We start from the raw sequence: 12,746 nt of genomic DNA, 5'->3' as shown, positions 1-12,746 counted from the left end.
TCGTGCTTGTTCAAAAAACTTGAGACCTTCTACTCGTTAGAAATCCAAATTCCACGCCAATATAAGATCGAACGAAATCGTTGTCATGAAACGAAATGCTTGGAGTCCGCAACACTCATGGTAGTTCAACCAAAGAGAAACAAAGAGGAGATGAACGTACCATTTGAACATGGTTGTACCAGACCTTTACCACGTCCTTGAGATCACACTTCCTGCTACCAACAGTGGCCCTGTGAACTCACATCACAAGCTCCTCGTCGAGAAGCCCAGCCTCGAATCCATTGCCATGCTCCTCGCCCCTCCCAAACATCATCGTCATTCCTACCTGCGTCGCCATGAATTCCAGCACCGTGTAGTGGCCTGGACAAGTCGCCTCCACGAACTTTAGCAGCTCCTTGCCACTGCAAATCCTCTCGGGAGAGTTCACGAGGAGCTCCAAGTACACAGCCGCAACGAAGTACGCGAGGGTGTACGAAGCTCGCAGCCAGCACTTGTGCTCATCGCCATCGACCAACTGGAGCTTCTTCTCAGCTCCAGACCAGCACCAGTCTTGATTGACTTGGACTGGATCTTGCTGATCACGTCCTCGAAGCTTTCCTCCCTGCCCCGCAGAAGTGTCTTGAGAGAGCTCTCGAGCAGACACCGCTTGCAGCGGCACGCAAATCTCAAGAGGCCTGCCGGACCCGGAGAGGCTGCATGGTGTTGAAGTACCTGAGGAAGAGCTCGTCGCCGGCCGAGCGGCGTGAGCAAACATGGCATCGCCAACTTGAACCAGAGAAACGTTGCTCACGCACTAGTGCCGCATGAGCGATGGCAGCCCCACAGCCTTGGAACGTCAACGGTGCCATCTCCTTGGAGAAGCTGTGGCTTTTGACGATCTTCTTCACTTGCCTACGGCTAAACGCTGGCAGCTTCTCGCACATGAGCAAGTCCTCGCAAACCATCCCGTTGTTGGCTCATCTCCAGAGCCCGCTGCTCAATCTCCCCAGCTTCAGCAGCGCTGGCTCCAAAAGGACCTGCTGCTTCTCGGCCATTGCCACCTCTAGCGATCCAGGCTCGGCAGTCGTCTTGTAGTCCCCAGTAGCGAGAGCCCTGCTCACGACCAGAAGCTCGGCAGCTTTCACATCTTTGGTCGCAAAGAGCCTGACTCCACATCCACTGTCGTCGAAATCGGCAGCGATGAGCTCCACGGGCCCAACGAAGTCGCTGCATTTCGGGGCGGGATCTAAGTTCTCCTGGAGCAGGAAAATATCGATGTCCAACTCCCCAGTCTTGCTCTGCTGGTCGCAAGCCTTGCAAGCGCCAAGCATGCGCGTGGACGAGCCAGGAGAGAGCTCCAGCGCCTTCTCGAGCCAGTGCACAGCCTTTTCAAACTCTTGCAAGCCTTCCAGCGCTCGGGCCTTTCGACTTGTGCTCTTGACAGGCCACCATCGATCTTGAGCACGTTGTTTGAATCCGCCAGAGCGTCGAGTCTCAGGGCCCGATGGCAGCAAAACTCCCACCCTGAGGGCGTTCTCCATGTCGCCGGCAATGGATCCGCGCGCCAACGCTGCCTCACACCTCTTGACGCACTGGGAGTAGAGATCGATGGCCTTGCTCCAGTTCTTGAGGCCAAAGAAGTGGTTCCCTTCGGCCTTGAGAGAGTTGGCGGCGGCGTAGTCATTTCCTGGCCGAGAAGAAGTGGTGTCACTCGCGGCAAAGCTCGAGATATCTTGGATGGAGCTGGGATCATCCACGCGGATGAAGAGAACGCCGTCAGTGGAGCCGCGCTTGAAACGTGGTTCCTTGATCGCGATGATCTTCCCAGCGGCGTATGTGCTGCGCCATGCCGTGGATGGAAACCCACACCGCCAAGCTCCGACTCGAGCACGCTCATCACGCCCCTGCCGCGGAAGGGCTCCGCGCAGAGAGTGCCATAGATCACGCGCCCGTGGTGGATGCTGTCCTCCTCGAGATCGCAAAGAAGAATCCACCGGAGCTTGGAGTGAATTATTCTCGCAGGGCGATTTCTTCCTGCCTGATGGAGCGCAAGAGCCTCGATTTGCTGAAGCAATGCTAATCATCCACCCAAGGATTCGTGACGCTCCGCGATCTAGTCGAGGGGAAGAAAGGAAGATGGCTTGGATCGAACATACCATCGACGCCGAGAACCAGCATTCCAAGGAACACCAAAACTTTGCTAGTGGACTCGTTTAAAACCCCTATGGTTTAAGCGAATATACCGCTGCTGACAGTTTTTGCATTAGCTCGCGAGAAAAAAAGAGAAGAGGAGAATGCAAGAACTTGAGACCTGTGTACTGTTTCTTCCGCGAGCGCGATCAACAGCTCTAACGCTAGAGATATCGCTTCCTCGTTTGTCATGTCGATTGCATCTGGCACCAGCTAGAAAATGAAAGATCAAAACTAGAAGCAAAGAATGAAGAAGAAAGAAAAAAAGAACCTGGGATCCTCCAGCAGCAGCAGCAGCAGCCTCGAAACGACTCTATCTCCTTATAGATTTATAGCTATTGCTTCCTGTTTCAAGGTAAGGTTAGTGTATATTTCTGAATATTTACTACAAGCCTTGTTGGCAGCACGCGGAATTCTATCCGTATGCAGTTTCTTGTCTACGATATCAGCTTACTTCCGTTGTTGACACGCAAAAGCCTGGCGTATAGCTTTCGAGAAGTTTGTTTTCCGGGGCTATACCTGATTCCAGAAGATGTCTCCTCCAAAGCATTCGTGGCTTCAGCTACCAATATCTGCAGACCAATCGTACCTGTCAAATGCATGATGGCCGTCTGGGAAGCTTCTCAAGACGGCTGCAAGACTAGTCAAAAGCTTCTCAGAATGGATTTCTGCCGATCCTGCAGCACTTGAGAAAGCTGTGAACTACAGTCTTGCAGCTCTTGCTGTTCCTGATGGTAATTCGTTGTCTCGTTATAAGTTTTGTCCTTCACTCGCTTTGTTCTTTCGGTGTTACAGCGAAGGCATCTGGTGCTGAATCCTTACGTGAACTTTGCAGAGCATCAGCACCGCATTGAGCATTGAGCCACTGCCCGTGCTCTGTCAACACTGATGGGAGCTTGCGAGACAGCAATCACTACTTCATTAGGAGAGTGTTAACTTGCAGCCGTTGCCAGTGCATTGCCAATCCATGAACCGGAAGAAACTATACAGGGCTTAACTGGCTACAATCAAACAATGCTCAGTGATGCAAGTAAGTTTTGCTCTATATGTTTTTCACATGAAATCACGTGTGCTGTGTGTTTATTTACGAGTTACAGATGTGCTTGCCAAACGTTTGCAAAGTGCCTTGAGAACGATGAAAAAGCTGCCGTGAACTTTGGGAAAGAATCCGAGTTTTTGCGAGATAAACAATCTCGACAGCGCAAAGACAATGCCTTTGAATCATCTGTAGCTTCGGCGGCAGCTGCCTCCGAGACATCTTTCTTCGCTGCCAAAGTTTTTCGGGTGTGCCATTGGTAAGCTTTTAAGTCTCGTCATGACGTCTTAAGCTCTGGCAGGTGTTCTGCAGCGGATCCTGCTGCCAAGTTTATTTCGAGACAGGCGTATGTCAATGAGATTATCTCCATCATGCTTGTTTTAACGGTACTCAATTTCAAGCTAGCTACTCTTTATAGACAGTCGTCAACTATGTGTCCTATGGACAATTGACCGTGATCTTCAGAGACGCCATAGCAGCATGGAACACCCAGCCAGCACGGAACCGTCCCTTTGTCACGCTATGAAGTCATGGACGAAGCAATAATGCGAACACGGCTGAGACGAGCTCTTCAGAAGTTTCGAAAAGACTACCACAGTGTCCTTGTCCAGCGAGTCATGGATTTTTAAGCGAAGTCCTGTTCCAGTACTGAGAAACGCGTCATGACTGTTCTATTGAAGTACCGTCACTGCATGTTTTCGGCGATCTCGCTGCTTGTCTCTACAGTCGCGTCGCTGGTGCTCAGGAGCTTATTTTCAATTAGCTCTCGGGATTCTTTGCGGCAAACTCCACATAATGAGAAGAGCATGGTTTCGACATATCTTCTTTCACTCTTGGTTGAACTTACTAAGACATAAGAGAGCGATTAAAACTGGCGGATGCACAAACTCAGGGTGTGTTCCACCCGTTTAGCATTGCTCGGGCCATGTAATCTACCTTTATGTCAATCGCTTCGATCACTGCGTCGTCCACCGTGCAATAAGGGATCATGACATTGGGATGTTTCCACCCCTCTTTTAGGCGCTTGTACTCGTCATCCGACAGAAAATCTGGCTTGGATGGCCACTCGCTTGGAGTCCAGTAGTAGAGCTTGTGGCGTGGAAGCTGTATAGACTAGATCAAATCAAATGCCAGGACCAGAAGAATTACCTCTTTATATCCCCATTCTCCCTGAAGGGGTCTCGTGAGCTTGGGACCGTCGTAGGGAAGGCGAAATCCAGATCTATCCAAATTGTATTCCTCTAGCTCGATTTCCTGCGCAGTTCGTCGAACAGGACCATGGCTGCGCGTCCTCGGCCTCTCAAATCCCTCGCTTTGCATTTGAGTAGCCCTAATCTGTACAAGCTTTTCGACAATGCCCTAATTGCTTTTGTAGTATTCGCGTCTCCAAAATTGCTTTATTCCAGAGAATCTTTCAGATGCGTTTATCGAACTTTCTCTGGTCATTTGCCATGCAGTTTACGACCATAGGATTTTATTCCACGACCCCTTTAACATCGCTTGAGCCAGGTGCTCAACCGTTTCCAATATCACACTCAGTACAAAGGGGGATTGGCACCCTCGGACAATCCCAATCTTTGAGTTGCTCGTACTCGTCGTCCGAGAGAATACTTGGCTTTGGAGGCCATTCGCTGATATCACTGCTACTTTTGGTTCACTAAGTTTAATTTTTCTTTTATAGTTTTAGGTGCTAATGTTATTTTCATCGATTAAGAGTGCACTAGAGTCCAGCAGTAGTACTTCTGGCCCGGGAGCTGTACGAGTTACAAGTCAAACACAGAGACTAGGAAACAAACCTGTCCATAGATCCACGTGCCTTGAAGAGGCTTTTTAAAGCTTCGGGCCCTTGTATGGCAAACGATAGCCAGACCTGTCGAGATTGTACCGCTCTAGCTCGATCTCGGCTCCTGTTCGGGTTGACTGCGAGTCCTTGGCCTCTTCACGACTTCGCTCTGCACCCTCGGCCTCTTGCTCTGCGCCATTGCCCTCCTAGGGCTATACGACACTTCCGGATGCCAAGATCATCCACGCGCGAGTGGCGCGCAGCCCGCGCATGATCGATTCGGGCCTCTTCCTCTGCCAGGAATGGAAAGAATGTCAAAGCCGAGGCAACGACTTCAAGAACAATTTGACGAGCTGGCCATGTTCCCTGGAGCGAAGTCGCCCTCGAGACCAAGCTGTTCTCGGCTCAGGTCTACTAGCGTGATATTGCTGGCAGATGTACTTGTGTAGACAAGGCCTAGACGGTGTCGACCCTTGCATGAATCGTTTGAATATATGGATGTATTGGACAATGTCAGTCTAAGACCGCTCGCTTGGATTCTGTATACTATTTACACCCGAATCTAGCGGTGAAATTGGAGCCGATCTGCTGGCTATGGTCCTCCACCTGCAGCAACGTTTGACAGTTGAAAAACGTGTTGTACTAAAATTGTTTTGCGCCGATTTGCTCGAGGACTAGCAGATCTCAGTCAATCCACAACGCCACCTTTCCTCCCTGTAGAATTAGGGCTTCCAATGTCGATGGTTTCAAAATTTAGGTTATGACCGTTGGAATTGGACGGCCAAGACTGGTTTCCTACCATCAACGGCAGTAGATCCCAAGAACGAGCATTCAAAATGTGAGCTATAACATCAATAGAATCTTTTTTAGAAATGGGCTTGTCATGTTCACAAAGACGGTGTTTGATTGAATTCTGGGAACCTAGTGAGCTTCTCGGCGATGCTGGCAGCGTATGCCCGAAACGGGCATCTGGACGAGGCAACGGCGATGTTTGATCAGGGCTTTGATCGAAATTTGGTCTTCTGTAGCATCATGTTCGATGAATACATCTTAAACTTGAAACTCCGAGAGGGAAAATATATCTATGTCAAAATGCCTGAGAAGGATGTAGTAACATTGGACGTCTATACTTGCAGCAAATACCCAAGAAAGGCATCTTGATGAGGCTAAAGTTGTGTTTGCAGCCATACCCGTGTCATTGATCTTTTACTGCTCAGTGGAGTGCGGTTGCGTGATTCCTGTGTTTTGAAGGTATTTAGAGAGAAGAGTGGTTGGTTCTAGACAAGAGAAGGAGAAACATCCCAAGCTAGAATCGTCACGGGCAGAATTGTGGAGCTCGTGAGTTGCAACAGTCTTCTCTCCTTTGTTTTTTTTCCCTTTGCGAACAAATTATCTCTCCTTTACTCGTTTCCGTGAAACATTGCTTTGCTCAGGCTGAAAATCCATCAACTGTGGAAGCTGCGATTGTGTTGGTATGTTTGTACGAGTAATTTTCCATTTGAAGGGCATGTTTTTAATGTTCTTTGTGTCAAGGGTTGGACGCAGTATGTGCCAAACTCAGGGTTGTGCGCACCGGTGGTGGTCTCGGGTTTTGTATTGCCACGAAACCATCTGGCGAAAGTAAGTCTTTCTTAATAAGCTGTCATTTCGGTCTTGTTTGCTCTTATACTCTTAAAGCTGCTGATGACTTGCTTCTCGGTAAGAAGACCCATCATGTTTGCAAGTTATGTGAGGTTCACGAGACATTACTAAGAAGAGACTGATATCTGTAAGTTGCGACATTGCTTCCAGTTTCTGACAATTGCCACCGTCTTTTACAGGTGATGGAACTACTGAATTCTCTATATCAGGAATGGTAAGATACGTTTCTCTACTTCATTCATTTACTACCATTCGGTTCTGCTCAGATCCTTGGGCTATCGGGCGCTCGCCTCAACATGATTACGGAACTGATGCAAATCAAAGCGAGCACGAAAGGATGAAATGCACTACCGTGACTCCCACATTCACCGTTCTGCATCAAAATCAGAGCCTCGGCAGCTTGGTTGAGTTCGAGAAATCCAGCAAGCACAAGCAAACAGCTACATGGAACCACACGAAGCAAACAAGGTGCAACCGTTGCCTTATGACCCTGCTGCAGTGCCTAACAACGGCGTTCGAAGGATGGGAATCGACGCGATCCAAGACAGAAATAGCAACAGGTCAGCGCAGTCTCTGTCGCAACGAGCTGCGTAAGCTTCCATTTGGTTTGTTCTTAATCAGGAAAACGAGTATCGGTGGAGATGTGCTTTCAAGGGGGTTCGTATAAAGGACGTTGTGGAGGAGGACACCGGAAATGAATGAAGTAACGATCGTAAATCTCTTCTTCTCTTTCCGTCGCGTGATTCTACGTTTCCAAGGTCGATGGACGATCTCTAGGACGGAAATTGGGTCCAAGGCAAGACCAATACGTTTTACTATGCAAATGGCGACGTCTACCAAGGTCTCATCCATGGAAAGGCAAAGAAGAGCGAAACTTAGTTGCACTTTTGGAAAAATGCGAGGCATGCATCCTGTCCGCAGCGTTTTTTGAGGTTCTTTTCTATTGATCGCCATTGGTGACGTTTTTGCCGAAACAAGAAATGAGGTTTTCCTAAGATTAGCAGTAGAAGACGCGGGATGCCAGAAAGAAGGCCGCTGATGATCCTCAGATTCGCGAGCTGCTTGAGATCCAAGCAAATCTCTTTACATATATTCCTTCGATAATATTCCTCGTCTCTCACGATCTTCTAAATCGATATTTTACATAGTAACCCTGCCCTATTATATTGGCGGCGATGGAAGCTCTAGCATTGGCGTTCTCCTGGTTGCGACGCGCTCCAGCACAGGCAAGCACACAAGCAAGCACACAGGCAACAGGATTGAAGGTCCTCCTCCTTGAGGTGTGCACAGTTCGCTCGTTTCTGTCATTTTTTCTTGTTCCTTGACATTTTTCGCGTGCGGGCAGACTCCTGCCGCAACAGCGGACAAGAAAGCGGAGGGTTTCCCAGCACTGCCCTCGCAGCTCGAGGCAGTGATCGCCAGCAGTGGCCCAGCATCAAGTGTTCCCGAGTATGATGCACCTGTACTGGAAGAGGATGACGAGCATGACTTGGAAGAGGTAACTCCAGATGTAGCTAATCTTCTCTTGCAGCCGGTTGCTCCAATCGAGCTGGAGGATTCGTCCTCGCCAGCACCACCCTCGCAGCTCGAGGCAGTTATCGCCAGCAGTCACGCGGCAGCATCAAGTGTTTCCAAGTATGATCCACCACCATTACCTGTACTCGAGGATGAAAACCATGATTCGCAAGAGGTAACTCGAGGGCTTAGATGGTTTGCCTGGAACCGCACCAACCTTCTCTTGCAGCTAGAGGCGGACATGGTTGGCACTGTGGATTCAGTTCGGTATACTTCTCTCGGTGGCTTTGCAATCGACGACGACGACGACAACCTGAGCTGGGAGGATATCCAGAGCTACTTTCGGACCTGGACATTCCCGTCGGTGCAGCTACCGTCCAGAGCCGAAATGCATCTGGAGGTGGAGGAACTTAGGCAGCTAGTTGGAGAGTGGACTTGGAAGCTACCGACCACTCTTCAGTCGATAAAAGAAGAAATGTGGAGTAGGCTTTTGAATGCGGGCTTGGAGGAGGACGAGGTGACGTCCCAGGAATTATGGGAAGAACTCAAGAACTTCTTGGGGTGGCATCGATTCCTAGTTATCAGTTCCCGACGGATGCTTCTGGAAGCAGCGCCAGGTCCTCCTATCTTCGTCTCCAACGAGAATGGACCTTCTCTATTCCGCTGGGTGGATGGCTTCATAGCTCCACTGCGCGCACAACAAAATGGAGAAGAACAAGCTTCAGTCTTTTGGCAGAGGTTGAGAGGCGATGGCACTAGCAGCGTGAGAAAGCACAGGAGGCCTCCAGACAAGAATAGTGAAGGACAAGAACTTGCGGCAGCAATGGCCGAGGAGTCATCCTACAAGGTATGTTTCTGTTGACAGGAATCAGATATGTATTCGTACTAAGATCTATGCTGAACAGGTGCTAAAGTCTCATGCAGCAGCAGGATCTCGAAAGTTGTTGAGGCAAGGTGATGTTTCATCGACACCAGCTTCAGTCTTTTGGCGGAGCTTGCGAGGTGATGGTGTGAGAACGCACAGGAGGCTTCCATACAAGAATAGTGAAGAACTTGCAGCAGCAATGGCCGACGAGACATCCTACAAGGTATGCCTCTGCTGACAGGAACAAGATATATTCGTACTGAAATGGACATTGAACAGGTGCTAAAGTCCCATGCAGCCACAGGATTTCCATCTCAGAAGTTACTGGCTGGCGGCACTGGTGACAGTAAGGAGGCTAGCAGCAATGCTTCACCACCACCAGCATCGCCACCACCTTTTATGTGGCGGTGGTTCCCTCGAAGCTTGGGCGAGGATGGTGCGAAGGCCAAGAGGATCAACACCGAAACGTTTCAAGAAGCTGAAGGGACTTCAATATCGAGCTCTCAGAGTTTAGTGTATGACGTTGGGGTGAGCAGTAGCAGTGCCAGTGCCAGTGATTTCATCGAGTTATTTGAAGGAGAAGGCATTAGCAGCAGTGATGCCTTCCTGAACTCGCTGTTGGAAGGCGAAGGTGGCGGCAGCAGCAGCAATGCATATCTTCAGCTGGCTTCCTCCAATGATCTCAACTTGCAAGCGACGGCTGTGGCGGCAACCCCGCTGCTTCTGCCATTCCTTGCTGGGCTGCTGGTTGCGCTGCTCTTCCTCTTCTTCCTCTACTTCCTCTCGGTGATCAGGAGGAGGTGGGGGAGGAGGAAGAGAGGGCTCCTGCCTCACTGAGTTCCAGCTTTCGATGCAAATGCATCGGACGGGATGAAGTTGTCGCAGGCATGGCTAGCTACTTGGATCTAAACTTGAAGCCGGTGGCTTAACACTCTGTGATGATCCCCATCGGGAGTGATAGAACTTCGGTGGCAGGTTTTCATCGGCTGGAGGGACGGTGGCTCTAACGTCATCAAGGCAGAGGAGATATCTTACAAAACAGAGGTTGCTGGTGGTTCCGGAGCTTTGTCTAACTTTCTACACCGATTGATGGTGTAAGTCCAAGCTAGGAAGGAAGATCATATACTGAGTGTTTGTAGCATTTAAACTTTGCTGCTTCAGAAAAACAGTTATTTGTTTTCTTCAAGGCTTGTTGGGAAACAAAAAAAGTTGCCAGGACTAGAAGTGACTATTACCGGCTTGTGTTCATGAGATGAGTTATTACCCTGTGTGAGAAGCAAATCGATGGAAGGAAGCAATAGTTACAATTCCAGTAATGCCAAAGGCCTAGAAAGGATGCGTTCGAAGCCCTTGTGCGTTCCAATCTTTGCAATGGTTATGGCGTGGGAGCCACGAACGAAAGGAAGAACAGTAAGCGAAGGAAACTGTTTTGTCAGCTTTGCGTGACGCTAGATGGAGCTGCGGCCATGAGCATCGCCTTAAGAGTGAATGCGCAAACAAAAGCCCCCACACAAAGGTTTTGCCACCGTTTGTAGTGGCAGCCAAGAGCGTTCCATCCTCACTATATCAAAACAAAGCTGTGTGACCAACATAAATTCTAGAAAAACTACGCAATGGATCCAGAGAGCCACTTAGTATCTGAAGTCTAGGGACTTCAACTCAGCTGATCCAATTGCAGTGTTCATCAAGCAAAAGCTCCATGGAGTTGTCGTGTGAAAAACATCCGAGATAAAAACTAAGGACATGATATGCAAACCATTCCCTCAATTTCAAACGTTGTGCTGTCCACAGCTCTCTCCATGGATTTTAATTTGATTTAAACCTACTGTTGAAATGGGACGGCCAGGATTCTAAATTGTGACCGTAGGAATTGGACGACCAGGAATGGAACCCTACCATCAACGGCCACCATTTACAAATAAAAGCATTCATCTCAGATGTAATAAATAAAATAAATAAAATTCAGGTTTATAAATACATATATACCTTGGCTAGGTAATACACTAATTATAATATTATTCATCCATTCTTGTATAGGTTTAAACCAATTAATATATTTATTCCTATATCCTAAACACTTATATTGGTGGAGGTGAAAGTCACTGTAATTTGTCCTTGAAAAGCAAAATTTTTTAGCTATGTGCATAGATTTTCTCTTTCTTCTTATCTTCATTGCATTTATTTCTTCTACCATGCCACACCATCATTGATCAAGGAGTATGTCACTTAAGATTGTTTATATTACTTTATTGGATTAAACTTTTAGTGTTGTGGGGTTTGGTGCTATGCCCATTTTTGGTGTGTTGCCGTCTCTAACTTTTGTGAGACATGATTACATAGCCTGTTTTGTTCTTGGTGTTTTGTTCTCAGTATTCTGCCATCTCTTGTTGATATGGAGCATGATTGTGACATTGATTGGTGAACTATGAATGATGTAGTTTGGTTGTTGAAAAATATTTGAGAATTGAGTTTATGGGAAGACGATATGTGTGAGCTCGAATGGATTTCAGATCGTTTTCACAAGCTTGATTATTATAAAAATAACTTTAGAGATGAAATGGAGATTTCACAGGGTATGTATTAAACTTTTAATTTGCCATCTAATCTTTTCTCTTTACCTTTTACTCTTTTTCAACCTTCTTTTATTTATCAGTCTAAACCATTTTTTCATGTTCCTAGTATTTCTTCCTCATCTTTAATGTTTTCTCTTTTGGCACATTGGTTATTAATGACTCTTATGATTCTCATTCTCAATCCAATGTTGAGCTGAGTGTTTTATATCTTCTTCATATTAATCTGGATGTTCAATATGTACATGAAGTTGAGAATTTTACTTTTGTTTTATTAGCAAAATCTTTTATTAGTTTTAGTGTTGAGTATTCCTCTATTCTAAGGGTTGAGTTACTTTAGCTAGAATTTTAAGTTGAATATATGTTCCCACTTGTGAATGTTATTAGAAGCCTTTGCTTTCCCATTACTACTGAGGAGTTTATGTATTCTTTTGAGAGTGTGAATGTTATTATTTATTTTCCCATCTCAAATGTTTACAAATTCCTTTTACAATGCTTTTCTATCCACTTTTTCTTCTTTTACAATTGTTTTTCCTTAATTTTTCTATTTTTCTCCTTTTTGCCCTGCCACTTCAAATTTTCTTTTCTTTAGAGGAAGGGGTAAAGGGGACAAACGAAAGTTTAACCCCAACGATGGAATGAAGATGAGTGGATACAATAGTGGAGCAAGGATAAGTAATATAAATTGCGGAGTGAGGATGAATATAGTGAGTTTGAATGAAATATTTAACCCTAATATAGTGAATGCGATAGTGAAGTGAAGCCAAACATAGATGGTGGACTGAAGATGAGCACAACAAACCTGAACAAAGCCAATGCTTTAGAACTTTTTTTCCTTTTGCATCCAAAGTAGTTAGCTTGTGATGCTTTTTTCCATCTTTGTGTCCATGGTGATTATCATGACGATTCTCAGCAAAAAAACTCCTCAAACACTTACAAGATTTACATTTGTCATTATCAAGTCAATAAACCACATCAAAGAGTTCCTCCTTCAAGAAGGGGATAAGAAGGATATGGAAGACGAACAAAATGAATCCAACGTCTTATATACAATGTTGGACGTGAACAATAGTTGTGAGTTTAAGTTAATATGGGTCTTGAATATTGATTGAAAGGAAGACGTAAAGGTAGGTTTTGCTTATAGTCATGAGTCTGAGTTAATAATAT

The 12,746-nt window shown here is 46.8% G+C and overlaps 2 protein-coding genes across 2 annotated transcripts; one reads left to right on the top strand and one right to left on the bottom strand.

Moving 5' to 3' along the window:
* Positions 1–3,978: 3,978 nt before the first annotated feature.
* Positions 3,979–5,790, bottom strand: LOC9650296. Its single transcript, XM_002968149.2, has 4 exons — positions 5,694–5,790; positions 5,076–5,178; positions 4,355–4,535; positions 3,979–4,309 (listed from the first exon to the last, which is right to left on the bottom strand). The coding sequence occupies exons 1-4, from the start codon at positions 5,788–5,790 to the stop codon at positions 4,094–4,096; spliced, it is 597 nt and encodes a 198-aa protein (XP_002968195.2). The 3' UTR covers positions 3,979–4,093.
* Positions 5,791–7,793: 2,003 nt separating this feature from the next.
* LOC9631370 lies at positions 7,794–10,144 on the top strand. The gene is made up of 5 exons (XM_024673284.1): positions 7,794–7,909; positions 7,975–8,319; positions 8,374–8,991; positions 9,050–9,232; positions 9,289–10,144. The coding sequence occupies exons 1-5, from the start codon at positions 7,805–7,807 to the stop codon at positions 9,844–9,846; spliced, it is 1,809 nt and encodes a 602-aa protein (XP_024529052.1). The 5' UTR covers positions 7,794–7,804; the 3' UTR covers positions 9,847–10,144.
* The last annotated feature ends 2,602 nt before the right edge of the window (positions 10,145–12,746 follow it).

The sequence above is a fragment of the Selaginella moellendorffii genome, unplaced genomic scaffold (assembly GCF_000143415.4).
Source record: "Selaginella moellendorffii unplaced genomic scaffold, v1.0 SELMOscaffold_10, whole genome shotgun sequence".
In the NCBI taxonomy this organism is placed as follows: domain Eukaryota; kingdom Viridiplantae; phylum Streptophyta; class Lycopodiopsida; order Selaginellales; family Selaginellaceae; genus Selaginella; species Selaginella moellendorffii.
The sequence above is the reverse complement of the archived record's forward strand: the minus strand, read 5'-3'. Positions and strand labels throughout refer to the sequence as shown.

What these genes read in the sequence shown, in the direction of transcription:
- LOC9650296 (XM_002968149.2), bottom strand. Translation starts at nt 5,790, where the DNA reads ATGGTAGGAAACCAGTCTTGGCCGTCCAATTCCAACGGTCATAACCTA. An exon ending in GAGCGGTACAATCTCGACAG is followed by an intron (nt 4,536 to 5,075) that starts GTCTGGCTATCG and finishes TGTACAGATTAG; the next exon opens with GGCTACTCAAATGCAAAGCG. An exon ending in GAGAATGGGGATATAAAGAG is followed by an intron (nt 4,310 to 4,354) that starts GTAATTCTTCTG and finishes TAGTCTATACAG; the next exon opens with CTTCCACGCCACAAGCTCTA.
- LOC9631370 (XM_024673284.1), top strand. Translation starts at nt 7,805, where the DNA reads ATGGAAGCTCTAGCATTGGCGTTCTCCTGGTTGCGACGCGCTCCAGCA. An exon ending in TGAAGGTCCTCCTCCTTGAG is followed by an intron (nt 7,910 to 7,974) that starts GTGTGCACAGTT and finishes GCGTGCGGGCAG; the next exon opens with ACTCCTGCCGCAACAGCGGA. An exon ending in AAAACCATGATTCGCAAGAG is followed by an intron (nt 8,320 to 8,373) that starts GTAACTCGAGGG and finishes CTTCTCTTGCAG; the next exon opens with CTAGAGGCGGACATGGTTGG.